Source organism: Crassostrea angulata, chromosome 4, assembly GCF_025612915.1.
Source record: "Crassostrea angulata isolate pt1a10 chromosome 4, ASM2561291v2, whole genome shotgun sequence".
Taxonomy (NCBI): domain Eukaryota; kingdom Metazoa; phylum Mollusca; class Bivalvia; order Ostreida; family Ostreidae; genus Magallana; species Magallana angulata.
In genome coordinates this window covers 15142513-15170285 of record NC_069114.1, presented here as the reverse complement: position 1 = coordinate 15170285, position 27773 = coordinate 15142513, and the positions used below count along the sequence as shown (strand labels likewise).

The 27773-nt window shown below is 31.8% G+C and overlaps 1 protein-coding gene and 1 long non-coding RNA gene across 2 annotated transcripts in view; both read right to left on the bottom strand.

Annotated features, from left to right (window-relative positions):
• Positions 1-297: 297 nt before the first annotated feature.
• LOC128180480 (uncharacterized) lies at positions 298-2974 on the bottom strand. The gene is made up of 2 exons (XR_008243233.1): positions 1604-2974; positions 298-606 (listed from the first exon to the last, which is right to left on the bottom strand). It is a non-coding gene; the product is annotated as an uncharacterized LOC128180480 (long non-coding RNA).
• An 11736-nt stretch (positions 2975-14710) lies between these two features.
• Positions 14711-27773, bottom strand: part of LOC128182095 (protein mesh-like) — a 38156-nt gene continuing 25093 nt past the window's right edge. The window contains exons 7-16 of the mRNA XM_052850709.1: positions 23879-24021; positions 23649-23794; positions 23102-23371; positions 20845-21137; positions 20576-20719; positions 20382-20476; positions 15714-15777; positions 15432-15590; positions 15166-15291; positions 14711-15087 (exon numbers count right to left, since the gene is read on the bottom strand). Of these exons, the coding sequence (XP_052706669.1) occupies positions 14807-15087; positions 15166-15291; positions 15432-15590; positions 15714-15777; positions 20382-20476; positions 20576-20719; positions 20845-21137; positions 23102-23371; positions 23649-23794; positions 23879-24021 (1721 nt within the window). The 3' untranslated portion in view covers positions 14711-14806. The remainder of the gene's footprint in view (positions 15088-15165; positions 15292-15431; positions 15591-15713; positions 15778-20381; positions 20477-20575; positions 20720-20844; positions 21138-23101; positions 23372-23648; positions 23795-23878; positions 24022-27773) is intronic.

The following is a 27773-nucleotide window of genomic DNA, read 5'->3' as shown; positions in this document are numbered from 1 at the left end:
TTCTTACATTAAAATTAAATTTAAACAAACCTGGGTAGCTGGAGACGGATGAAAACTCCATGATAAATGTTCAAATTTGACATGTTTTTCTGCATTTGCATAATTATATACATTTAAAATGTAAAAATATGCTATTTCTTGTTCATTTCAAAAGTAATTATCATAGCAGTTGTTATATCCTGGTCAAATGTACATTTACATATCCTACATGTAATCTTAAAGGAGAAAATTAGAAACAGAGATGATATTTCAATTAAACACATCTAAATATCATTATAAAATACAAAATTAAGGAAACATAATTGCATACTTTTATTGAGAAACCAATTTTCACAACTAACAAATAAAAATTGTAAATTTCTTTAAACAGCCTTAATCTTGTTTGTCATAATTTCTTGTCAAACACAACAAGCATGATGCTATCTTAAAGTTCCATTATTGTTCACGCTTTATCGTATTGAATTTGAATTACCGGTAAAAAGTCTGTAAAACACAAGGAATCATGCATGTGGGTAAAGTTGAACGGGTAACCTCATGAGCTGAATCCACAAGAATGAACAAGTAAAAGCCATGTAGTCGCCATGTGGGAACAAGAGTCTTTTTGGGCTGAAATTTTAAAAAATCAATTAGCTGTGTTAACATACTAATAAAAGCTGTGTTTACATTAACATATGCAGAGACAGAGAGAGAAGTGAGGAGACAGACAGAGACACAAAGAGAGAGAGATTTACTCATTGTACGACTGCGACAGTCAATATTTCAATTCGAAAACTACAAATAAATATCACACATCCAAACAGCATCAGATTATAAGCTTCTGCTCTACCAAGTTTTGTCAATTCTACTGTTTTTTGGGGGGAATGAATTTAGCGAGAAATCAATTCTATGCATAATGCACATAAAATTTCATGAACTTTTTTACAAAGCTTTGTTATTCCGCTGAACATAGGGGGAAAAAATGTGCAATTGATATTATACGCTTATTTCAAAATTCAATGAACTGTTCATTTTTTTTCTACCTGACAGAGATATTTCTGTTACAAAATTAAATTGCTCTCTGACGCTTTGCCAAGATTCAAAGCACAAGAGAGAGAGAGAGAGAGAGAGAGAGAGAGAGAGAGAGAGAGAGAGAGATCTGGGCACAGTATCAATTATATCTGTCTTAATTTAAATTGTTTACATACAATGTAGATGTGATATGCATGAAAAATTACTCAAGAATGAAACAATATGTAAAAGAGATAAACTACACTAATTACAGCATTCTTCGTTTGTGTACCTTGGGGCCCCCAACCCTTTCAAAAGCACTGTTTTACAGGTTATGGTATGTAATTCAATACACATAGACATACCGGTATACATATATATAGTGAAATAACAAATAAAAATTCCAATCAGCGATGTGTAAAACAAAAACGTGCAAGTACACTTAACTAGATGAGATTTCACTGACTCTAATCCCCGCTTTTATATCGTGACGCACGTCACAACATAAAAGCAGAGGTTACGAGACTGGGAGTCAGAGGAATCTCGGGTTAGACTAAAAAGTGCAATTATTTTGAAAAGAAAAAGTCAACAGGACATAACCAATATTAAAACATACCTTTATAATCTCCCAAAGGAAAGTTGAGATGCATTTTCCACTATCGAAGTTTTGCAAGCCATGTTTCATATGAAAATGTGGACACTTTACTGTCAGCTGTTCACAATCAAAACAAGGCGCGTGGACGTGGTGATCGTACGATATTTATTTCGATCAAAACAAACATGTTTGTGTTTGATATGCAGAGAACAAATTAACTTGTATAACTTGCATTTATGCATTTATTTTGTGAGTAAAATTATAATAAATAGGTGAATTGAAATATTTACAAACTCTTCATTCAATTATACATGTGTACGTGTTGTTCTATTATACAACAACTGTCTGACGAGCATGGCTTATATTGCACTTACGCTTATTTCAAGTCTCAGCAAAGTCTTTCTTAACTACCGTAATGACTTTCAATAGCTTTTCGCTGTTTAAATCGGGAACAGTGTGTTACTCCTGCTTCTTTTTTATTATGATTCAGATAAAAAAAAGTCGCTATTTTCTAAACTGGTATCACATATTCAACGTACTTATCAATCAAATTAACGATATCATTTCAATGCCCACGCTGATTAACTTTAATTTTTTTCAAATCAGATTTCTGTTTTATGATCAGCAGGCAATTTTCGAATTCGTTTGGAACGAGTTATTTTGACGTTGAGCTTAAGACTATTTTCTGAACCAAAAAACGCGGAATCAAAATTTCCGGAAAAATCAATTTTTGAACCCTGATATCTCTGCAATGCGTCATCCGAGTTTAAAACGGATTTCAGTTTAGTATTAAGCATGAAAAACACTATAAATAGCATCAACTTTTTAAGTTAACACAAAAAATTGAAAATTTCGAAAATTTTGAAATACTCCCAGTTTGGACCGGAAGTGACGGAAGGTGAATTCCAGCCTTATGTCCCAATAAAAATGATCAATGTATGAACACAGAAAATTTTAAGTCTCTATCTTAAAGCGTTTTTGAAAAACGCCCTGGACAAAATCACTTTTTAAAAGTTTTAAAATTGACGTAACGTAAAAACGGAAGTGAGGCTGTAATGGAAACTTACACATCTTTAAGGGACGATAATGTCACGTAACCTCTGAAAGTTTCATTGAAATCGGTTGAAAACTTTTTAAGATATGAAGCTTCAAAAAAGTCAGAAAAATAAAGAAAAAGAATAATAATAATAATAATAATAAAAAGAAACAATAGAATAACAAGAGGGTCTTCCGTTGGAAACGGAAGACCCTAAAAACTAGAGCAAAGCTCGTTGCAAAGCAACGAGTGGGTCTTCCGTTAATGTCAGAAGTAAAGCTGGAAGTTCCTGTCAGAAGCAGAGCTCTTAAACCAACAACAAGAGTAACGAAAATAAAAAGATGAAAAAATCGAATTATTCCTGGTATGACTTAACAAAATACGAATGATTTTAAGTACCACTTAACAATAACATTTCCTATTTCAAGAACGACTTAACAAAAAAAAATCCGAATGTGTTCAAGTACGACTTAACAATTATTTTTGGTACGAGTTAATTTTACTTTGAATATTACGCTATTTTTTAAACCAAGGAAGCGGAATCAAAATTTCCGGAAAAATCAATTTTTAAACCCCGATACCTCTATTATGCATCGTCCGATTTTAAAACGGCTTTCAGTGTTAGATTCAGCTTAATAAGCTCTACAAAACACATATTCGTTTTTGATTTGATCAGAAAATTCATTTTTTCGAAAAATTTGTTTCACTTCCGGTTTCGACCGGAAGTGACAAAATAATTTTTTCTGTATATTTGCCATAAGTCAATCCCCAGATTTACAATCACAGAAAATTTCAAGTCTTTATAAACAACCGTTTACGAGAAAAGTGCTGGACAAAATCACTTTTTGAAAATTTTAAAAATGATGTAACTAGAAACCGGAAGTGACTTAATGACTAAAAGTTTGAAGGCTTCAAGGGACAAAAAACTAAAATAATCCCTGAAAATTTCTTGCAAATTGGTTGAATAGTTTTTGAGATATGAAGCAAAAAAGAAGTCAGAAGGAAAAACAAGAAGAATAATAATAATAAAACTAGAGCAAAGCTCGTTGCAAAGCAACGAGTGGGTCTTCCGTTAATGTTGGAAGTAAAGCTGGAAGTTCCTGTAAGAAGCAGAGCTCTTAAACCAATTACAAGAGTAACTAAATTAAAAAGATGAAAAAAATCGAATATTCCTGGTACGACTTAACAAAACACGAATGATTTTAAGTACGACTTAACAAAAACCTTTCCGATTTCAAGAACGACTTAACCAAAAAAAATCCGAATGTGTTCAAGTACGACTTAACAATTATTTTTGGTACGAGTTAATTTTACTTTGAACATTACACTATTTTTTAAACCAAGGACGCGGAATTAAAATTTCCGGAAAAATCAATTTTTAAACCCCGATATCTCTGTAATGCGTCGTTCGATTTTCAAACGGATTTCAGATTTGAATTCACCATGGCAAGTTCTATAAGACTGTAGTATTGTCTTATTTTGTTCAAAAAAATGAAAATTTCCAAAAATTGGAACTGCTTCCGGTTTTGAGCAAAATTGATGAAGAAATTTTTAAACCCCCCAGTACATTATAGAATTGATACATCTATCATCAGTAAAAATTTCAAAGCGATATCTTTAAAGTTAACGGAGATTTCTTCCGGACAAAATCACTTTTTTTAAATTTAAAAATGGCCGCCAAATTTGAATGGAAGTGACGTAAATGCTGAAACTTTACCAGCTTTGAGGCACGGTAACTTTACAAAAGCTCTGAAACTTTCATTGAAATCGGATGAAAACTTTTTGAGATATAAAGCCGAGAAGGAGTCAGAAAAAAAATAAAAAATAAAATAATAATAAAAAGAAACCGAAGAAAAACAAGAGGGTCTTCCGTTGGAAACGGAAGACCCTAAAAAAACAATAGAATAACAAGAGGGTCTTCCGTTGAAAACGGAAGACCCTAAAAACAATAGAATAACAAGAGGGTCTTCCGTTGAAAACGGAAGACCCTAATAAGAAACAGTACGAAAACAATAAGGTCTTCCGTTGGAAACGGAAGACCTTAATTAGGAAAGAAAAACGTTATACCGGTGCATCGGTGGCTTGAATCCATATACTAGTACCTCTGTGTAGTAGGTCTCCGTACAACTATTAAGCCAACAGTTCGTTGAAACACCTTTCATATAAAAGTTACAGATATGAAACAATTAAAACAAAATTCCGGATAATTTAGAGCTATCGAACATTTCCGAGGATCAAAAAGAGGCAGAGAAAACAATAGAGCAAGCCTAGGTATGTAAAAGAAGTACTTTAGCATTATGATTCTTGCATTGTGACCAGACACAAACACTTTAAAGATTTTCAGGAAGAATAGAAAAAGTTTTTTAATTTATTGTTTCTCTTCTAGATCTTAGATTGGATGGTCCGGGAATGATAAATATTCGGATTTACTTTGACTGAAGAACTATTTACCCTTGTTAAAATAAAAAGAAATGCATCAAAATGATCAGCATTATTCTTTTTTCAAGAGAAATAGAAAGATTTGAGTTCATATATATATATATATATATATATATATATATATATATAGCGCAAAAAGGGTTATGACTTAAAAAAGTCATCCACAGCAGAAAGTTTTAGGAGAAAACAGCTAAAGAATATTATATATGTAAGGGAGGAGTTTATGAACAAGATAAACAAGAAGATACAATATGCAACAATACAAATATAAAACAACAACTCTTGTTGTGATATCAAACTTTCTAAGCTTCAAAAACATTTTGATATGTCAGAACTTGTTGAAATAAAGAGGAACATCAAGAAAAAATAAAAGAAAAACATGGAAAGCAAGAATACTACAGTACATGAAAGTATTAAACTTAGAAAAGTAAAAAAAAAGAAAAAGTTATCAATGTTGTTTCATTCCTGGAAGAAATATATAGTGCTATGTATGACTTTTGTTTGATAGACATCATTATCAGGGACCCGAAAAACATCTTGTCTAACAGAGACAGTGCTAATATGATGTTGGAATATAACTGCGATACAAAGAAAATTCGATCAGACAGAAATTGGAAAAAATCGTTAATCTAAACAGTCAAGTACTGTTACCGGGGTAAATTTATTTTATATAAAAGATAAACCAATAGAAGTTTTGGAAGGAATTAACGAAATATTTTTGTTTCTATGCAAGCGGATGACATTAAAATGAAATATGATTTTTTAAAAATAGAAATGCCTCTTCAAAAGCAAATGATGCATGCTTGACAGACAGTGGTGCTGCGTTTTTCACTAACTTTTACGAATAAATCGATTAAACTACTTTTTCTATGGACACGTCTGATAATGCATCTTTGTTACATGTATTCAGTGCAGCTCTATCGATACTTTATGGGATTTATCACGCGACTCGCGTTCTAACATAATCTTAAGTGACATGAAAGATGGTCACATTTCCTCTGGGATCGGATTGAGGAATAATGAAGGTAACTCACACAGAACGAAATAAGATATCCATCTTCCATGTCACTTTCTAATACTACACTGTGGATAGGAAACAATGAGTAATCTGTCAAAGACTTTATGTCCTCAAATATGAAACAACCTAGAAACTGTTTAATTCTCAAACTTGCATTTCTAAACCAGAAGATCCACTTTCAATATTGGTTTTTCTATTGTGAATTATTTTAAAAGATTGATATGGTTAATTTAAAAATGCAAGAACATTTAATAAAAATTTGTAACTTATGTTTATTCTTATATCAGAATGCGCACCGTTGTCCTTATAACCAAACAATTCAGTTTTAGTTGAATAATTTTGACATTTCAAACTATGAATTCTTATAAGGTTTTCTCACGTTATGTTTTTTATTCTTCTTTTTTTTCTTTTATCTCGGGGTGAATTTTTAGAGTCTTCCGTTTCCAACGGAAGACCCTCTTGTTTTTCTTCGGTTTCTTTTTATTATTTTTTTTTTCTGACTCCTTTTCGGTTTTATATCTCAAAAAGCTTTCATCCGATTTCAATGAAATTTTCAGCACTTTTGTAAAGTTACTGTGCCTCAAAGATGTTAAAGTTTCAGCATTTACCTCACTTCAGTTCAAATTTGGCGGCCATTTTTAATTAAAAAAAAGTGATTTTGTCCGGAAGAAATCTCCGTAAACTTAAAAGATATCGCTTTGAAATTTTTATTGATGATAGATGTATCAATTCTATAATGTACTGGGGGGTTAAATTTTTATTCATCAATTTTGCTCAAAACCGGAGGAAGTTCCAATTTTTGGAAATTTTCATTTTTTTTAACAAAATAATACAATACTACAGTATTATAGAATTTGCTAAGGGTGAATTCAAATCTGAAATCTGTTTTAAAATCGGACGATGCCTTGCAGAGATATTGGGGATTAAAAATCGATTTTTTCGGAAATTTTGATTATGTGTTCTAGGTTTAAAAAATAGCGTAATGTTCAAAGTGAAATTAACTCATACCAAAAATAATTCGATTTTTGTTAAGTCTTACTTTGACACGTTCGGGTTTTTTTTTGTTAGGTCATTTTTGAAATCGTAAAGGTTTTTGTTAATTCGTCCTCCGAATCATTCGGATTTTGTTAAGTCGTACCAAGAACTATTCGATTTTTTAAAAAAAAGTTTGTTTAAGTTACCATTGTTATTGGTTTAAGAACTATGCTTCTTACAGGAACATCTAGATTTACCCACTCGTTGCTTTGCAACGAGCTTTGCTCTAGTTTGTTATAAGGGTAATCCAAACAATTTTGATTTTATGTAATTGGTAATTAAAAGTTATGGTATGTCTAAAAACTCCCAGAACTTGAAATGCTTGTTATTGCTACTCCTCTTAAACAATAAGAGATGGAGACTTAAATTTTTTATCAATGTCGTCAGTACAATTAGAGGTTTTACAATGTATTTATACCGGAAGGATCTGAGGCCCCCTTCTAGCACTTAATGCCCCTGAAACGTTTTAAATTTTTATAAAATCACTTCCAACTTTTTATTGTTTTTCATGGAGATCTTGGATAGAAGTGTCTACCTTGGCTAAACAGAATGACGTAAAGGTCAAAGGTCTAGGTCATTTGTAAATTTGTTAATTAATTTTCATCTTTTGAAACACAGGATTAAAGAAAGGGTTTCTATAGTTTGCTGGATTGTGCAATAAGGTATTCTATTTGGTCCGCCGGGTATCACATCAAGTCTTGCGGTAACTCAAGTGTGGAAGTCGTATTTACTGTTAACCCATTCATATTGTACAAAGATAGGTAGCATTTAGAACACGCTCTTCTATTGTTAGGTTTTCTGTTATATGCTTCTGTAAAGAATACTCATATGGCGATCACATCATTTTTGTTCAAAGTAAGTGAAAAAAAAATTAGAAAAGTAATTCAAAAGATGTTCACAATAAAAATCGGGCAATTCTTTAAGCTGTGGCTTGAAATATAAAAAAAAAAAAAATCAGTAAAAAATCAATTATGGCTTTGAGGTTTTCCCATTTTCTGGTACAACACATATCACAGGTACAATTATTTTTGTATCCGAGTTGATGAGTTAATGAATAATCAATGAATCGAATAGTGGATGAATAAAATTTTCCTTAAAGCGGGCTAATGGCTAGGTTAGGTAGCTCCTGGGAGCAGTTGACCACCTATTACCAAGCTAAGAGCAAGTCCTGGGACAGTTGCATCAAAGACCTGAGAAACCCTGCCATGTTGCAAATTATCCGCCATACAAACAGTTTTGTTAAGGTATTTGTCCGCCTGACGACTTGCAACCCAAAACTCTTCGAAGGGGTGAGCATAGGAAGAGTACAAGTCTAAGGTAAGCCATAACCAGGAATTGGGAAGGGTGTACAGGGGCAACTGGGAGCATGGACAAGGAATGTGTTTTACAGGGTTATCCATAAATTCTGATACTTTTTTAAATGCCCATTACAGTTAAGAAAAAAAAAATTACAACTCAGTGGAACATATTGTATGAATATACAAGTAATACAATTTTACACCATGGAGGTAAAGGTTCCGTTCTTGTGTTTTATATAGTAGAGCAGGGAAATTTCTATGGTTTATTTGAAGGGTTTTTTTTTCGTTTTGGAGAAACAAAAATATAGTATTTTAGACAAATTGCTATTGCATCCTATTTTACAATTCTGTTTGGTTTCTCCACACACTTCTTTCAATTAACAGCTTTTATATTTAAGATTTTAAGGTTTTATTTATTAATTTAATCATTTAATAACATAAATTAAAAGATCCCCAAACAAGGTTATAAGTAATGTCACCATCTGGGCTAAGTCCTAAAAGAAATGAAACGAAAAATGACAATAATAAGCTGTCAACCATCTCAAATATCGTTAATTGAAAAACAAATTTAAAGCAGAGCAACCCGGACCTCTAAAAAAAGAGGTCGGATCAGGTGCCTAGGAGGAGTATGCATCCTCTGCCATTTGGTTGCACCCGCCGTGTGCTTATTGTCAAGACCATAAAAACGGAAGAGACCGTAGTCAGCCCGGTGTATAAATAATGGTCTAACAATTAAGGAAAACGTCAGTCAGCATTTGTTCTAATGAAACACTCTACATGCTGATTGTATGTCATTGTATCGACCATAGAACTTGCGTAAGATGATTTTAATCGAGGGTCTTGATATTCGTGTTCCAACAACTTGTTTTTAAGTAGCATGCCTTGTTTAATAAATTGTTTGTATGTAGAGCGCATAATGAAAAAGCTGAGAGACATACACCCCATAAACAGGTGAACATGGTATATTGCTACATAAGGAAAGGAAGTTGACGATGAAAAATTAAAATCATCACTTTTTCATGCAGTTGTGTTATTAGGCTACCATTAACGGCTTTTCTAGTTAAATATTCAAATATGAAACAGATGTATCGGAATCTGTGGTATCTTATATTTTAAGTTCACCGGGGTATATTGAATTACCATAAGAGTAAAAGGAACAGTTGTTAATGGAGAAAACGTCATCAAAATATCTAAATGTGGAGTTGAAGGCCACAGCGAGAGATGTTTTCTTTTCTTGCGCTAGCTTTTGAATGAATTCTGCTTCATACGAATTTAAAAATAGGTTAGCAAATAGAGAAACAAATTTTATGCCCATTGGAACACCGACTGATTGTTGGAAGACCTGGTCTCCAAAAACTACATATATGTTGTCTATCAGAACTCCAAACATCTTTTTTTATGTCGACTTTAGAGTACTTGTGTGTGGGTTTTTACCAAAACATTTTGTTAGATTTCCAATGACAAGGTAAGAAAATTTGTGAGTTCTATTTTTATTAAAGAAACAACTGTCGATGATATCAAAAAGCCTAGATTTTCATTTGACATGGGGAATGGTTGTGTATCATGCTTAAACATACGAAGGTTGATCCAAAAGTATATCACAGAAGCGATAAAATCGTGAAAAATCCGCTTAATGCGAAAAAATAGTGTGCTTTTAGATATTAAATTCAGATTTGAAAATTTTAATGCATTATCATGCTATAAACATCAATATCTTATGAAGTGTTCAACGAAATTTAATTAAAATTTTACTTCAAATTAGAATTTTGATATGAAAACTTTTGATGTATTATTTTATACAATACAGCGCCAGTGTGAAACGCGGTGCGTAGTGTGACATTACTTTTGGATCAACCCTTGTATATACAGGTTCATGTTCACTATCAGGTTTATCAGGTTCAAATTTAATGACTTATTCAACATTGCTGTTGCACTTTATGGTCATCAAAGATTAAATTAATAAAATAAAATTGAATTAATTGGGGTACAAATTATTTGGATTTCTTAATAACAACACACTTAAAATGTTATGAAATTATGTTGATATAGCTTGTTATATTGACAATTTATGAATAGATCTTTAATTTTTTTAACATGCTTAATCATACAACTAAAATATTTTTATCTCAAAAAATATTTTTCTTCTTATAAAACAATTTTTAATCAAATACAATTTCAGTTATTCAAATCATCACGATTTTACAAATGAACGTGCATAGAAAAGAAAAGTAAAGCCATGTAATGCCGGCATTACACTAGATTTTTGGAAGTAATACATTACATTACCATTACCTGTAATGCTAAGATTGTGGCTGGCATTACACATTACAAGCATTAATTTAAAATATGTAATGCATTGCAATGTATTACTATTACATTAAGCATTACCCCAAGCCTGGTGACCTCAAAGTTAATATTTCTTTAGAGATTTTAAGTATCCACGTCTGATACAAACCGCTTGAATTGAAATTGAAACCCATTTCAAAGACAATGTTGTTACATGCCTTGTCAGCACGGACCAGTGCATACTGATCGTGCAATCTATCTATTCACTTCTGCTTTATTGAAAACAGAAGGATAAATGGTGGCCTCTCAGTCGTTTAATACGAGGTTTTGATATGCATCTGATGCTTTTAACCCACTCTGAACTTATTTCATTTTGGTTTAACACATACAACCAGTTTTGAGGTGTTTAGGATACTTTTCTCATGCTTTTAACTACTATTTACAATTATATGATTTTGCATGTGATTGAACACACTTGTTTGCCTTTTCAGCCAGGGATGGGGTCAATTACTTTGAAATGTAATTTCATTACTTTCAAATACATCAACAATTTTGTCAATTACTTGCAATAACAATCACGTTAATTTTTTTCAAATGGAATTAATACTATTAATTATTTTGGCAAATATAATAAAATACATTTTAATTACTTGTAATATAATGAGAACAAATACATGTATAAACAGCATAAAACTTTATTCATGGTAATGTTTTTAAAGGTTTGCATTTATTGTAATTATCATTTAAAGATTTTGCTTTAAAATATATATATAAACTTTATAATGGGTATTAAATTCAGTGTCATTGGGTTCATGTTTGATTCTAAACAGTGATATGACGGAAAGAGAAAGTCTAAAGGATATCAAGGATTGATAGAAGTAAATTTATCATTCATAGTAGATTGACTGCCAGTGGAATCACTTCATCATTGTTTTGCAACGAATAAAATATAGCTAATTTTAGTTATAGTCTTCAGGTTTTTATTTTGAATATCGACTGAAGATATACCTTTAACGTTAATTTTATTCATTACCATGGCACTCCCGTTCAGACCACATCGCCTATTAACTGTAAAGGAAGCATTTGTCAATTATCTGAAACTTTGATTTATCACATAATAATGAGCAATTAAGTTCCTTTCCAAATATTTGCAACAAACGCAATTTTTATAGCCAATTAAAACATTTTAAAATTAGGTTGGGATATCCTTTAAAACAACAATATTCTTTTTAAATATCCATTTTTTAATATTGCTTACTGAGAGAAAAATTTTAAAACGTCATCAATAATCGATATAAAAGATCATTTTTTTTAATTGTGTGTCAAAACTCTACAACAGCAAATATTTCGAATAAAAGTGAACAATGAAATATGCTTTTTTTAGTTTCCATGCAATAGAATACTAAAAGATTAATTTACATTGACTTATTGTGACTTTAAATCAAGAAAGACAACTTTTGCTTGTTACTACGGGCCGTCAGAAGGCGGACCGTTATTTGATATACATTAAGATATTGTAACTGCGTTTCGGCGGGATAGTTTTATTTTTTATAGAATTAATATCAGGCTAATATAAATAAATAAAAGTAAATTTGTATGTAGAAATGTTGTATGTCTTTAAAAAAATTTTTTGGTCTAAATCGTAAATATAGTGTATGTCATAGACGGTGGTGTTGGGTGCGTTTTTATCGAGAATATATTCTATTCGGAAAATTTCGGAGTTTTTCATTCTTTTCAAGACAATGTATCGAGATAGGTATACGGAACATACTTAAGACCTGAAACAGTAAAGACCTGAATTACATGAAATTTTATATAAATGATATATAAATGATATATTTCTGCGTCAAATAAAATAATTTTATATGTGTATTTATTATATTTCCATGTTAAATGTGGTCGAAAAATATCATGAAATGACATCCCTATCAATTATTTACACAAAAAAAATATGAAATACCTGAAAATTTGAAATGACCTGCAAATATGAGCTGACTTTATCATTTATTTTAAATTCTTTTGAGAACCTCATGCAATTACTTAACAATGATTATCTTTATAAAGTGAAGTATAGATAAGATTTCTTATTCCATAGAGGAAAAAAAATACCCGCCTTATTTTTTACCTTTAAAGTCGTGCAGTTTCTACCGGATGAGCATGATCTTATATATGTACCTTTAGAATAGATCAATTTTTATTTTATCATGTGGTCCCTTGAAATCACATACACTAAATTAAATGCATTAAGTTTTAATTCAATACAATGCAACAAAAATAAAAAAGGTTTGAAATACATAATCTCCAAGAGAATAATGATGAGCTGAACTTTGTAATTGAACAATGAACAAAATGAATGTGTTCGCCATTACTTCATAATATGGCAATGGTCATACAATTACCGTTAGAAATGCTTACAGTAACGAACTCGATTCTTAATAATAAAAGTAAAATGTTAAACTTCAAAACTTAATATTAAAATTAACCGTCAAAATTAGTACAACCAAATCGTTATATTCTTTTTTATGGTGTGTTTTTGTGTAAATAACCAATGATGATTCATACAACATTCATATTTTTTGCAGCCCCTTTGATACTTGCGTCAATATGTTTTCTTGTCCTTTTTTAAAACATAAACATGTATTAAATATAGTTATCGTTACTTAGTTCTTTGTCAACAACAAATCGAAAGAGAGAGAGAGAGAGAGAGAGAGAGAGAGAGAGAGAGAGAGATGCACCGATTGTTTGTAGTATTATTTTGAAAAAAAGGAGTATCTGATTTTATACAAAATGTGAAGAAAATTGTACATAACATAAATAATGTGCAAATAAAAAATGAAAGCAAAATTGGAAATAGTTGTGGCAATCATCTATTTATCAAAGACCTTAAACTAGTATCGTATATCAGGTTTTTCCATGCCATGTTTTTTTTCCGCGATTAAGAACCTAGAACGGTATATAAAATTTACGCGAATCGAATTTTCACTATTTCGAAGTCATAGTGAAAATAAAATTCTCGATTGTTTAAACCTGTGAAGTAGGAGGGAAAAAAGTATCTAAATTGTCACTCTTAATAATGTATCATTCGGATAATACAACTATTACACGATTTTCTCAATGTAAAACAATTACCGATAATTATTTTTGGAGACGCAGACAGTTTTAGATTAATAGATCATGTACCGTTACATACACCATTAGCTCATTAGATATCGGTTTAAAGTGACCGTTTGAATCAGCAGTCAATGGATTATTAAATAAACAACGAGGCTTGTAGCACACCTAGCTGTTATTTGTCGCTTGTCCTCCGATCCCGCTATATTTACCTCTTACTAAACTTACTGAACACAGTTCACGGGTACTGAAACTCATCCGTTTACTTTATAAGGAAAGAGAAAACTCTATTACAAGAACAAAACTTTGTATCAAATTTACGCTGATTTATTTTCCGCCATTCCGAAATCGTCGCGAATTTAACAAAGCGGAAAAGAGCCTAATATACGGTATATTTCAAACAATACTTTTTGAAATTGATTTTTTATAAGTTGGCAGAAAATATCCACAATACATAAAAACTTATAACAACGGGGAGGCCGTATAGATGCATACCTACTACTTCTCCCTGCTGGGAAAAGTAGCACGCTTGGTTGACCGAAATCTTGCTACGTGTACTTACATAATTCAACAAAATTGAGTTGTATAATTAAATTCAAATTCAACACACACACACACACACACACACACACACACACACACACACACACACATATATATATATATATATATATATATATATATATATATATATATATATATATATATATATATATATATATATATATGCCAACTTTTTATATAATGGCTAATCCCACAATTTCTTAAACATATTTCAATCAGTCTAAAAGTTAAACTCTTTAAACTGCATTCAAAAGAAAATGTAAAGAAACCTTTTTATTTTTCGACCAGGTGTTATTCATAATTCTATTACTTAAAATAATTATATATACATGTATGTGAAAATAATAAAAGTTGCTTTGAATAAAGTTTATTTATTGTTGAAGCTATGCACAATGTGCCATCAAGAAATAGAACGTTTGCGCTTATTTGACTTTTGATTAGTTGTGCATTTCTTCCTGAATCTCGTTGACAGTCAACTCAAACGCATCTAGAAAAGACAAGAAAGATTGTTTTCTCTCTTTAGTTTCTGCAGTAAGCTCTGGTAACCCCGAGGCAGAATAATCAAAGATGCACTCTTGATCATCACCACACACCTCCACTGCATCCGCCGGGAGATCGGTAGGTGTCTCAAAGGCAGGAATAAAGGTAGAATTTTGGTAATTGCTGTACGTAGTCCCATCTTTGTAAGTTAACAGTGACGCCTCCTCAGTTATCCTCCCTGAAATTACATTGAAATGCTGATTTAAAACTACTTTTGAGAAAGTGAAATATAAATGTAAATGTAAAGTGGTATTACATTTTAATCCAAAATTCTGATAAATTTCTTCCGAAGTTGAAGTTGGTTGTAAGATATCATCCGATGGAGTTCGTAAATCGTTGCTTTGTTCACCATCAAAATCGCCCAATAGTCCTCTTAAATGCTCTAAAACAGTAAGACAGCTGTCTATCAAATTGTGTATCCAACAAAAATTGAGATTTGATCCATTTTACAATTAAATGATTGATCGTCCATTTAAGAGTGTATAAGGACTTTAAAGATTTAATCAATTTTTGAGAACTTGCCTGTTAATGAACTGTTCCCAACCACTGGTATTATGTTCAGCACATTGGAACTTGCCGTTGTTTGAAATGCTATTCCAATGGTTGTAAATGATATAAGATGACTCTTTTTTGTAGCACCCGAATGATTAATGTCAGGTGTGATTTGGAGCAAAGACACACCTTAAAAGCGGGAAAAAATATTTTTAAAAACGTGTGCCTATTTTAAAGACACAAACCCGCATACAAGAACGAAACGTAAAGTTATAAATTTTTACGAAAATTTTATTTGCATTAAAATATTACCTTTAAAATGGTAAGAAAGTGTTTCATCAAAAGCTAAGACTTCACCATTTACTAACGGGTGATACTAAAACAAGTCCCACGGAGAAAACAAGTCCCACGTAAGTCCCACGGCAAATGCGGCTATATATCGATATAATTATGATTGATTATGATTAAATGTGTTAAAATAATATTAATTCACACAACAAAATATTTTTATAAGTTTTTATTACGGATTTATCGACGAAAAATCAAAGATGTTGGTAAAGATAGATAACTCGTACGTAGAATTCACACGGCAGCAGAAGAAATCTGTATATCCGCCGTTTATTGATGGATAATTCAAATTTTCTTTAACAAAATAAAATTTAATAGCAATAAAAAAAAATGACTTTATATTCATTAAATAACACAAGCTAAGTAAAAGTTGGGTAAGTAGACAACTCCTATGCCGAATGCATTCGCCGCCGAGAAAAGAGCACACCTGCCGCTTACCTGATGGGCGATCTTAATGTTTTATTTTTATTTTCTAACTTAAACAATGATCATATTAATATTGATAAAAAAAATACCACATTTATTGATTAACACTCACTAAATTAGTAAAAATCATGAAAGTAAAAAAAAAAAAATTTACGCAGAATCCATAATCTGAACAACTAATTGCTAATTTTTTTATTTTTTTTTATTTTTTTTTTTTTTTTGTATGTTAGTCTTTTATTTCATTGTACTAAAAATGCATAGATAAAATTATTAATTTCTTTACGCAAATGTAGAAAAAAAAGCGCGAATGACTTAAAAATAAAGGGAAAACTCTAACACAGAATTCTTATACTACTGTGGATTTAAAATGCACGCCTGTCATTTATAGTTATGTCATTTTATTTGTAAATTATTTCAGATGGCATTTAACATTTTGCCTTATGATTATGTTCAGAAGAGAAGTTTACTTTTTGCTGTGATTAATTTATTATATTACATGAAGTTGGGTGATACGAGTTTTATATAGTCCGTATATCACTCCTTTTAAGTTTGACCCAGTTCTGTTCTCTCTAAGAACTGTCATGTTGTAAATTTTGAATTTACTGGGTGGGTTTAAATACAAAATTTACACATGTTGTAAATTTTGTATTTACACCCACCCAGTAAATTCAAAATTTACAACATGATAGAACCATGCGTTCATTCAGAGTATTTTTTGGGGGGTAGGGGGTATTCAGGTTTGTCGGGGGGAGGGGGTCGAGGCATATTTTTGGTCATTTTACGATTAAAATTTACGAAATTTGTTTTTTTTCCGGGGGCAGGGGGATTCCACACCATCCTCTGAATCCCATCTAGATCAGCTCATGAAAAGTCTGTTAGTGGTGAAAATCTTCCTAAAAGTCAAAGAAAAAATCTTGCATCTACTCCAAAAAAAAAAGATGAATGATGACTGAAATAAATATTTGATGGAAGTTCATGAGTTAAACTAACATATACATATATTGTTATTAAATTGTTATTGTCAGCAAGAACATTCTAGTCTACGGCAGCTTACCGTTCACGAGACTGTTCCACGATCTTTGGGTCTAAAGACCAACTCTGTTTTAAAAGTTTTTTCTACATAATGAATGAAAAATCGTGTTTCATAAATAGAAACCAGCAGAGATCGTCATATTTTTCGAAACCCTTATGATAAAAGAGAAGGCTTTGAAAACATGTATAAACATTTCATATGACATCACAATAACTTAAGAGGGTCATTTTATGAAAGTTTTTTAAGTTGAAGAATTTCTGACCGTTTTATCGCCGAACTTGGACGAACAACGCTTGAAAAATAAGTCAAAAACGTTTGTTACCGTATATCAGTTTTTTTCCGCAAATCAGACCCTAAAACGGTACATAAAATGTACGCGAATCAAATTTTCAATATATCGAAGTCACATTAAAAATATAATTTACGATTGTTTAAACATGTGAGGTTAGAGGGGAAAATTATCTAAATAGTCGCTCTTTCGGACAATGAAACCAAATAAACGATTTCCTTAAGGTGAAATATTTTCAGAGACGCAAACAGTCATAGATAAATAGATCATGTACCGTTACATATACCAGTAGCTCAGTTATAATTAGACATCAGTTTACGCAAGGAAAGCGACCGTTTTAATTAACTTGTCAATGGATTATTAAATAAACAACGAGGCTTACAAATCTATTATCTGGCGCTTGTGATCCCGCAATTTGTACCTCTAACTAAACTAACTGAACAGTTTACTGTACTTTTACCTACCTGTTTACTATATCAGGAAAGAGAGAACTCCATTACAAAAACAAGACTTTGTATCAAAGAACAAGTGAACTTAAGCTATAGAGAATGGGCCCTTTTTCAGTGCCGTTTATATGTAGAAAATATCATCAAATTGCTTTTTTCTCATAATAGTTAAGCACTCATGGATACTTCTGATTTAAATGCACGCTTAAATTTACCAAAATTAGAATACAATTTAAAAAATTGAGGATTTTTAAATGCCTATAGATAATCTAAATCCGGAAAAATCGAACCGAACCTACTTGAATTGTGTCTATTTAAATCAGAGGGAGGAGACATTTAAATCAACATTGCTCTGTTGGTGGATCGATTGGCGCGTTTGCTGAATTATACTTTATGCATTATTTTACGTCTGAAAAAAAAATCTGAAGCTTTGAAGTTGCATATTACCATAGTGACAAACAAATATTCCTGACCATACAAAGATGAAGGAAAGCGATCTAAAACGTGTCAATGTTTTACAGTGAGCATATTTGACAAACGTTTACCTGGATAGAAACCACGTGATTGTTTGAAATAATTTATTCCATGCGTGAGTTCAAACATGGGTCACGCAGGTAATAGATTTCGCTTGCTATAGGAAAAACCTTGAAATTTTCATACGTTTTTCATTTTTTAGGTACCAGCCTAACCGAGTACAATCTTCTTACTTTCACAGGAGTTTACTAAATGTATAATGCGTATATTGTCTTTTCCATAAGTTTGTACTCGGTTAGGCTGACAGTAAACAAAGGCTTTAAAATGAATGCCTGTCCTCGATTTACTATACAAAATCACGAATGTCTGCTGACCCCTACTATGTTTTAAAGCTTCGTGCTTTTCATAAACAATAATTTCAGCGCTAAAACTTGTTAATTCTTATGGAATAGATATCAATAGATAATGTTAAGGAAAAAAATATGCTTAATTTGATTCTTCATTTTTTCACTTTTCACCGGGGCCCATAAGTGCACTCGTCCTTTACGTTGATTTATTTTCCGCGATTCGGAAATCGACGCAAACAAAACAGAAATTGGATACACGCGGAAAAAACCAGATATACGGTATATTTATGGACATCTTGGAGCACCGGGCCGTCATTTAATTTGGTGTGCACGCAGGAAAATCTCCGTGGAGACCAAAGGGTTCTTATATGAATGCTACTATTTTTTTTTATAGGAAAAACGTTTACAACTTGAATCACAGAGGTTTAAAGATGGAAAAACTGTTTTTTTTTTAGCCCTTGCAGCACCCCCCCCCCCCCTACAGCCGGGATCTTGCACTTATATATTTCGCTTATTTAAAGTCGAAACTGCGTAGACAAAATTTTTTGGACCTAAATGATCTACGATATGCCACAAAAGGCATTATACAAAAGCTTGACAAATAATGGTATGAACGTGCATTTTATAAATCGGTTAAATGTCTTAAAAAGTGTGTGGAACTGAAAGGTGTTTACTTTGAAAAAGAGTAACATGTTTGACTTACAGTTGTTTGACGTCACCTGACTTCGTGGAAATATGAAATTTTGCTCCGTAAATCTAATTCACGCAAAGTAAAAATCGCTGTATCTTTTGGGAAAAAAATTTAAATTCATATGATTTTTTGCATACTTATTTTCAAATGGTAGTCATTTAATAAAACATACGCCATCCTACAAAGTTCACAGTAATTTTGCCGTAAATCACTGTCCACGAAGTTTTCTAACAACTCTCGTACGTACAGTTGATTAAAAACTAAGGTAATGAAAAAAATCATACCCATTAATATAGGTAAGTATTCGACAAGGGTAATTTAAGCGTACACATGTACATTCCTTCAAGCTTGTGTGTTTCGTATAGACTAGTTCTTAAATCTTTCACTGTATTATAATTTATCATAAAAGCCTCAGTGACAGGCATAATAATTTTTTTTATTAATATGATCATTATATAAAACATTAAAATAACCCATCAGGTAAGCGGCAGGAGTGCCCTTTTCTCGGCGGGCGAATGCATTCTGCGTATGAGTTGTCTACTTACCTGATTTTTTTACTTAGTTTTTTTAATTAATGAATATAAGTCAACTTTTTACTGCTATTAGATTTTATTTTGTTGGAGAAAATTAAAATTATCCATCAATTAAACGGCGGGCATATAGATTTCTTCTGCTGCCGTATGAATTCTACGTACGAGTTATCTACCTTTACCAACATCTTTGATTTTTTGTCGTTAAATCCGTAATAAAAGCTTATAAAAATATTTTGTTGTGTGAATTAATATTTTTTTATCACATTTAATCATAATCAATCATAATTATATCGATATATAGCCGCATTTGCCGTGGGACTTACGTGGGACTTGCGTGGGACTTGTTTTCCCCGTGGGACTTGTTTTAGTATCAGCGTTTACTAACAGTTTAACAATAGTTGTGGAGTCGAGACGGACTTCAACGACGGCTGAGTTACTTAGATGTTGAGATACAAAAGATGTACAATCGCTTGCGTCCTTAAGATTTCCTTAAAGATAGGGACAACATACTGTAAATATATCGATGGATTAATGATTATCAATGGCTTACTTATGTCAAAAAGCACATTTAGTAATGTTGTAAATACCATTGTTATCACGGAATTGTTCAAATCGGATCTGGCTTTGGAAACTGTCGTCATTAGTTTTTAAATAGACAAATTCGCCTATACCATTAAAAGCGTATGCGTAACCATCAAGTGTAGTTAAATGGGGATCTCCAACAGTAAGAGCTGGAATATCAAAACACCATCATAGTAATATAAAACGTCTCCGTTGTGACATGTATATCGTACGATTACACGTCAACAGAACAAAAGATAATTGACTGCAAGAACTCCTTCAACATTATATTTACCTGGTCTAGGTGGTTTATAATGTACACATGTGCTTTTTTGTCTGCGTTGTATGTAACGAGGACAAGTGGACGAGAACCTTGAAGATTTGGGTTTAATACCCTGCAAATAATGTTTGGAATATCGACAACAATATAAGAAAGGAAGTACATCGAAGTAAAAGTTAGCGATGAAAGGTTGGACGTCCTGGCCTCCTAGATAATGATACCGCTGAAGAGTTCCACCTTCGCCGTAACAAGAATCTATAAGCTTGTCGTCATTGTCGTAACAACACATATTGTCCATTCCATTCGGTCTGTAATTGTAAATGGACTGACATTGAATATTCTACTAGTAACTTTAGTTTTAATATTAAAGGGTACCTGCAGTGCCGGTCAATTTTTGATATAATGGAGATCTATGTGTAAAAACAGCATCCTGAAAATTTTACATCGATCGCATAAGTAGTTTTCGAGATATTTGGGGAAAACCCGATTTCACACCTGAACGAGTTTTGAATCAAGCTGTTTTGGCGCGAGATGAACTGTGACGTCACGGGGTCAACGCCGCTGTATGAGAAACAGGAATATCGTATGAAAACTGTTCGTTTTCTTGCATTGTTTAATCGATATATGAATATTTTTTTCTGTTATTTTGTTTCCGTATCAACCCTGGATGACTAATTATACTGTCGTTTGAGTTTAACCCGTATTTTATCGAACAAAAATGCCGAATTTGGACAATTGTTTGCTTCATGAATTTCGTCAAATGTGTAACACATTTTACATATAAATGCACACCATATGTAGCAAAATGACAATTAATCAAAGCATTATTGTTATACGAAACATATTTTGTTAATATTGTCATTCTTTCGAATGATTTCTCAGTGACATTATTAACTGGTTATAATAATAATATTGATGATACATAATGATATTTCGTAAAAGGTAACTCGGGGTCTATTCTCGTATAAGGCATAACATTACAAATGATGTCGCCCGATTTTTCAATAATATTGATATCGGACCAATAACAATCAAAATAGTATGCATTCTTTAACAAACAAACACGGGATTATAAACGGATAAGGCGAAAGTCCAAGATGGCTGCATGCATGATTATGTCTGTCTCGTATTCTTTTAAAAATACGATAATGGAATTTAATTTTACATTTATTTACATCCTTTGGGAAAATGTTCCAGTTTATTTAGATTTCATAATGATTCGTTGTCAGTATTACAATTTAAGCTATACGGAGTTATAAAGCGTTTAATTGCTGACCATAGCGCTCGAAAAAAAGTTGCACTTTATTAAATAACAAATTATAAATCCGAAATAATTACTTGATCACATAAAAAAGGTTTCAATTGCAGAATTGTAAATTTTTGTCATTATTTAAGTGATAAGATAAGTAACAATAAAGGCATTTACTTTGAACATTAGTTTTACTATTCAATAGTATCATGCATGCTTCTTTAATCACTGATTGTCGGACTATACACATGTTTTAGCTGACGAATGCTTGATTTTACACAGTCTAATTTATTTTTCTGTTTTATCTTTTAACAATTGAGTAGCTAATTATACACAAATCAATTTACCAGTCTAGAGGTGTGAAACCCTCTCTTTGTTCACCAGACTCGTGTACCTTGTGTATACATACCCCAGATACAGGTGTGTCTGGAGCAGTGGCTTCGTTAGTTTACCTGTTTACCTGTGTCATTATCTCGGATCACTCGTGTGTGAAAGGATATTATGTAATCAATAAAATGAATAATGAACATAAATTTGCCCATGTAAGCGTTTTAAGATATCGTATTCATCGGTAAAAAGGCGACGCGAATAACAAATTTTAAAATCGTTTAAAAAGAAATCAGATTGTAATAAAATAATAACGGATACAAATTTCTAGATCTACAATACTTAAATTTACAAAATACGTCAAATATCAGACCTATATCAATCATTTTGGCTGAAAAATCGAATTTAATTTGTATAGCTTTGTAAGGAAATTTCCGTCGTGTTGACCTCATGACGTCACTTCCGCTGAAGCCTCGTTATCGCCTAATTCTGTTTTCTCTTGATTAGATTTCCCAAAGCAGGTACAAATAGCCACTTTGAAGGGGCGTAACTTCATTATTTTTGCACCGATTTCGATGCGGTTTTTTGCATTAAATTTTGGTAAATAAACTCTTTAACATATGTTTCACATCGGCTGGGCTGCAGGTACCCTTTAAGCTTTGTTTTTTTTTCACAAGTTTTTTTTTAAATACACACCCAAAGCTGAGCAAATGCACACAATGTTTCGCATCCTTTCTGTACAAACAGTTGCCAGTTTGTTGAATAAACATGTTGCAACTTGGATCTGGCTGAAATCTTACACCATCCAGCAAAGCTTGGTCCAATGTACACGGACAGGGCTGAACACGATTTCGTAGCAATGGTGGAAACTTAAAATCTTTTTTGAACCAGTCCACACACGATAAGTGAGCTTCTTCTTGCTGAAGAGCTAACGGATATACATCAGACCAAATTCCTCTTCTAGGCCTGAAAATTGTGAATTGTTTTATTTGAAAAATTTCAAAATAAAATCAATTCTATAAACAGATAAAAATGAAAGACATTTTGTGCCGTTTACGCTTTGCTTCTAAATATGCACAGTTTTCTATAAAGAAACGTAATGTTTTAGAATTATACCAGTTTTATTTTTTCCCCATAGACAATAACAAAGATCTTGGTACAGGCCAAACATTGATTTAAACTTTTTTAAAATCTAAAAGTATTTTTAATAATTAATCTTCATAGAGATTTTAAGTGCTCTTACTGATCATTTTTCACGGTTGCAGATGTCACCATAATGGCCAAGACATATTTTTGTTCTTCCAAATAGATTTCCGCCCATTCTGCTGAACGTTCCACTCCTTCTTGCAGAAGTTGACTCTCCCATGACAGATGACCATCAGTGTCCTCCTGAGATATGGACGACATAAAGATGGTTAACTTGAGTACAGCAAATAATAGGAAACCACCTAACATGTATAAGAAGATACTCACAATCAAGGAAAAGAGATAAATGTCGACCATATCATTGTTCTGCAGTTCGGCCGCGTCCCTATCCCAGGAAATATTGTGATATCCAGAAAACCAATCTTCTGGGTCTTGTCTGAAGACTCGTTGCTTGCTGTCAGCTATATTAACTAAAATGAACATTCGTTCAAAACACTTTAAAGAGTCTCTGTACTGGCGAGAAACTGCTCGATGGCGTTTTAATTCCACGGAAAAAAGTAAGCATTATTAGTACCACTCGTGATGATTTCAACTTTCCGCTATAGAAAAAAAATTTCTTTACATTCATCAATGGGATTAAAATTATAAATTCTGCATTTTTTTGGTTGAAAATATGTTAACTTTTTATATTGATTACCTACTCTAATTTTTCCTATCATATCGGTTAAAAAGTTCATTAACAAAATTTTACACATATCATCTTGAAATAAACAACCGTTAACAGAGTTTCTAGTTCCTATCTGTTTACTTTATGAATTATTATCTATTATTGAGGGTATTTAAACTTATAAAACAGACTTGCTGCAATTTAAAGAAGTCCGAGTATCGCACTAAGTCATAATACGGATTTTACAATATTGGTTCGACTTTTACAAAGCGTTTTTGATACCCGGTATTGATTTTGCTCTACATCGCTGTTGTAAACAATGGCAATAATAAGCAATTAGAACGGTAATATATGTATTCTATGAGAGATACAAATGATTAATGTTGAGAAACTCGATTCTGTTAAAGTAAAATGAAATCGAAGTTTCTGATTAACCAGGATCTCAGGTATGCTTACATCTTCTATGTTTTGACCCCCCCCCCGAATTTTTCTTTTTTCTTTTACTAAAACTGGTTTAAATTTAGAGACAGAAGCAATTTCGAATTTAATCAATCGTCAATTAATTAATGTTTAAATGATATCTAACATTGTTGACAGATCTGGGCAGAAAACTGTAGCAAAATGTGATTTTTACGGATTTTTTTCGTCAGGGTCTACTTGGTTTAGAGCTTATAGCGTGAAAAGTAATCCGTCAACATATAATTTTTTTTTACCAAATCTTTTTTCTAAGATTTCAATCTATAGAATAAACACCATGAATTTAAGTTTGAGTCCATAAAATAGTAAAAAAAAATTACCAAACGCGATACTAGTATTGCATTTTTTGTATTCTATTTTGATACATCAGGGCCCGGTTTTTCGAAAGGTGGTTAAATTTAACACTGTGTTAAGGATAACGACGTGTTAAATCCTAATCAAGTGATTAGCTAACGCAGTGGTTAAATTCTGTCGATCAAAAGTAATTTAACGCATTGGTTAGCTAACACTGTGTTAACTGAGTTAACCACTTGGTAATCACTTGGTTACCCATAATTCATTTCTACTTCCTATATATGAAGAAAAAAGAAGATTTTGCTTTGGAATTTCATAAGTTTGAATTTAGTGAAATATTATTAATATAATTATATGTTGATCATCTATATCATTTCCAGGGTTCCATCCTATAACGTCTGCAATTTTCCAAATCCTTTCTTTTCTTGCTGTCTATATAACACTGTTGAAGTACAATGTAATAGCTTCAAAATACCATAATTATAAATTCCTTTCAAAATTTCACCTTTGGACAGGAAGGAGCTAAAGGACCTTTTTTTTTTTTTACACCTTCTATTCAATGATAACTGCATTTGTTTCCATGTAAACTTAATTTGAAAGAAAAATATGCTTTAAAAAAAAGGGTAATTATATCAGAGGCTTCCTAGTATCAATGCATATTTTTATACGAGGACATTATAGACAAAAACATACAAAATAAATGTATCAAATATTTTATCTTACATGGGTAATTAATGACTAACATTTGTCATTAAGAAACAACTTACAATATAACATTTACACCTAAAAACTGTGGTAAACAAAACTTGAGTCATCTATGTGTAACATTCTGTGTATACTTCAAAGTTAGTTTATTTATTAGGTATTTCATATTTGGATGAAAATCTCAACTTTTATATTATAAAAGTACAAATATAAAGTTATCAACTTACTGTTTTACATGAGAGAGAGAGAGAGAAAGAAAGAGATCGAGAAGAGAGAGAGAGAGAGAGAATGCAAAGGCTTACATTTGTATTGTTTTACATACTTTAATAATTATCATTTCCAGTTTATGGTACATGTACTTTAAACAATTTCATAATAAAAACATGTTGGACATGTTAATAGGAGAGAGAGAGAGAGAGAGAGAGAGAGAGAGAGAAAGAGAGAGAGAGAGAAAATATGTCAATTCTTTTACTAATGTGTATTATGATTTAAGCTTATTAGAATGTAGACATTAGATTAACTGTCACAATAATTGTTCTCCTTCTCTTGGGGCATGGTGTTTGAGGCTTAGAGAGGTTGGTTGTCGTCAAATACTCATCTTTCTCAGTGTCTCCAAGTCCTCTACAATAAAAACAATGCAGACAGTTAATTCCCGTATCATGTTTAGTCTTGATGCATATGAATGCTCTGTTATATATTGTTTGTGAAATACCATGATAATTTGAAAAATTGTCACTACAACTAAAAATACCCAACCTTCAGTGAAAAAAAGGTTACCGTAATAGAATCACACCTTATGTGAACAAAAGAATTAACCTCTCTATTTCACTTTTGGTCTGGATGTATGCATGTTGGGTTAAATTTCTCCACGGCTGCAGTGTGTGGGCCTCATGAGATATGGCTTTGGCCATGTTCTCTGTCTTTCAAATCTTCAAATTAATAATTCTTATATTTAAAAATACAGAACAAATTATTTTTTTTAATTATAAAGATACTTAAAAATTGTCAGAAATATATTTATTAATAATGTAAAATACATATGAAATATATACACTTAAAATATGTGCATTATGATAGGGATCTGCCCAGTGAAATGAAATAAATAAGGTCAAATTTAAATATCAATTAATTTAATAAATCAATAAAACTATATAGAGTTTTAAAAATTAAAAATGCTTCAAAAGATTTTAATGCCATTATTCTTAAGAAATTTAATTTAAAAAAAAACAGGCATGCAGCATTGTTTTTGAAAGTGGTACAGGGGGCAGGCTCATCCAAAAAATCTTGACAAGCAAAAAAAAAACAATCATGATCCACCACTTGCATTTTGTCAAAAGGGAGATAAATCTTAATATGCAGTAACCAACATTGAAAATAAAATTATGCTAACATGTTCACTCAATATTTATCTATCAAGAAACTAAGAAAAGTTTCTCATTGATGTTTTAAAAATTCAAGGAAAAATTGTACAATGTTTTTGTACTTACAGTACCCATTTCACTATAAATTTTGGAATTTTTTGTTGAATGTGTTAAGTGACAACAACAATATAACCAATGTGAAGGTCAAAAAAGGAAAAAACTGTACCTTTTTCAATGCAGCCTTTTCCAATGAAGGGATCCTTTAACATGAGGGGTATGAACCATGTGCAAAATCCCTCTTCCATAAATATATCACACAGATTACTGCAACTTTTCATGTCAAGCCGGTTGCTTTTCCGTATTTTATACACGGTTCATATGTAAGATGTTTTAAACTTTAATTTTTTTTTAAAATGCTTCCTCGACCATCTTTTTCAGTTGAATGGCAAAAAAATTACACCGGCAGCCATATTTAATCACTGTGTTTAATCTTTAACCAAGGTACTGGGGGTGGATTAAAGTTAACACAGAGTTAACACTTGGTTAAACTCTAACACAATTTTGAAAAACGTTTAACAATGTGGTTAACTTTAACACCAAGTTTAACACAGAGTTAACACAGTGTTAGAGTTAACCACCTTTCGAAAAACCGGGCCCAGGTCCATAAAGCGTACTTACAACAATTTGCGCAAAATTATTGATGAGATATGGCTTAAAT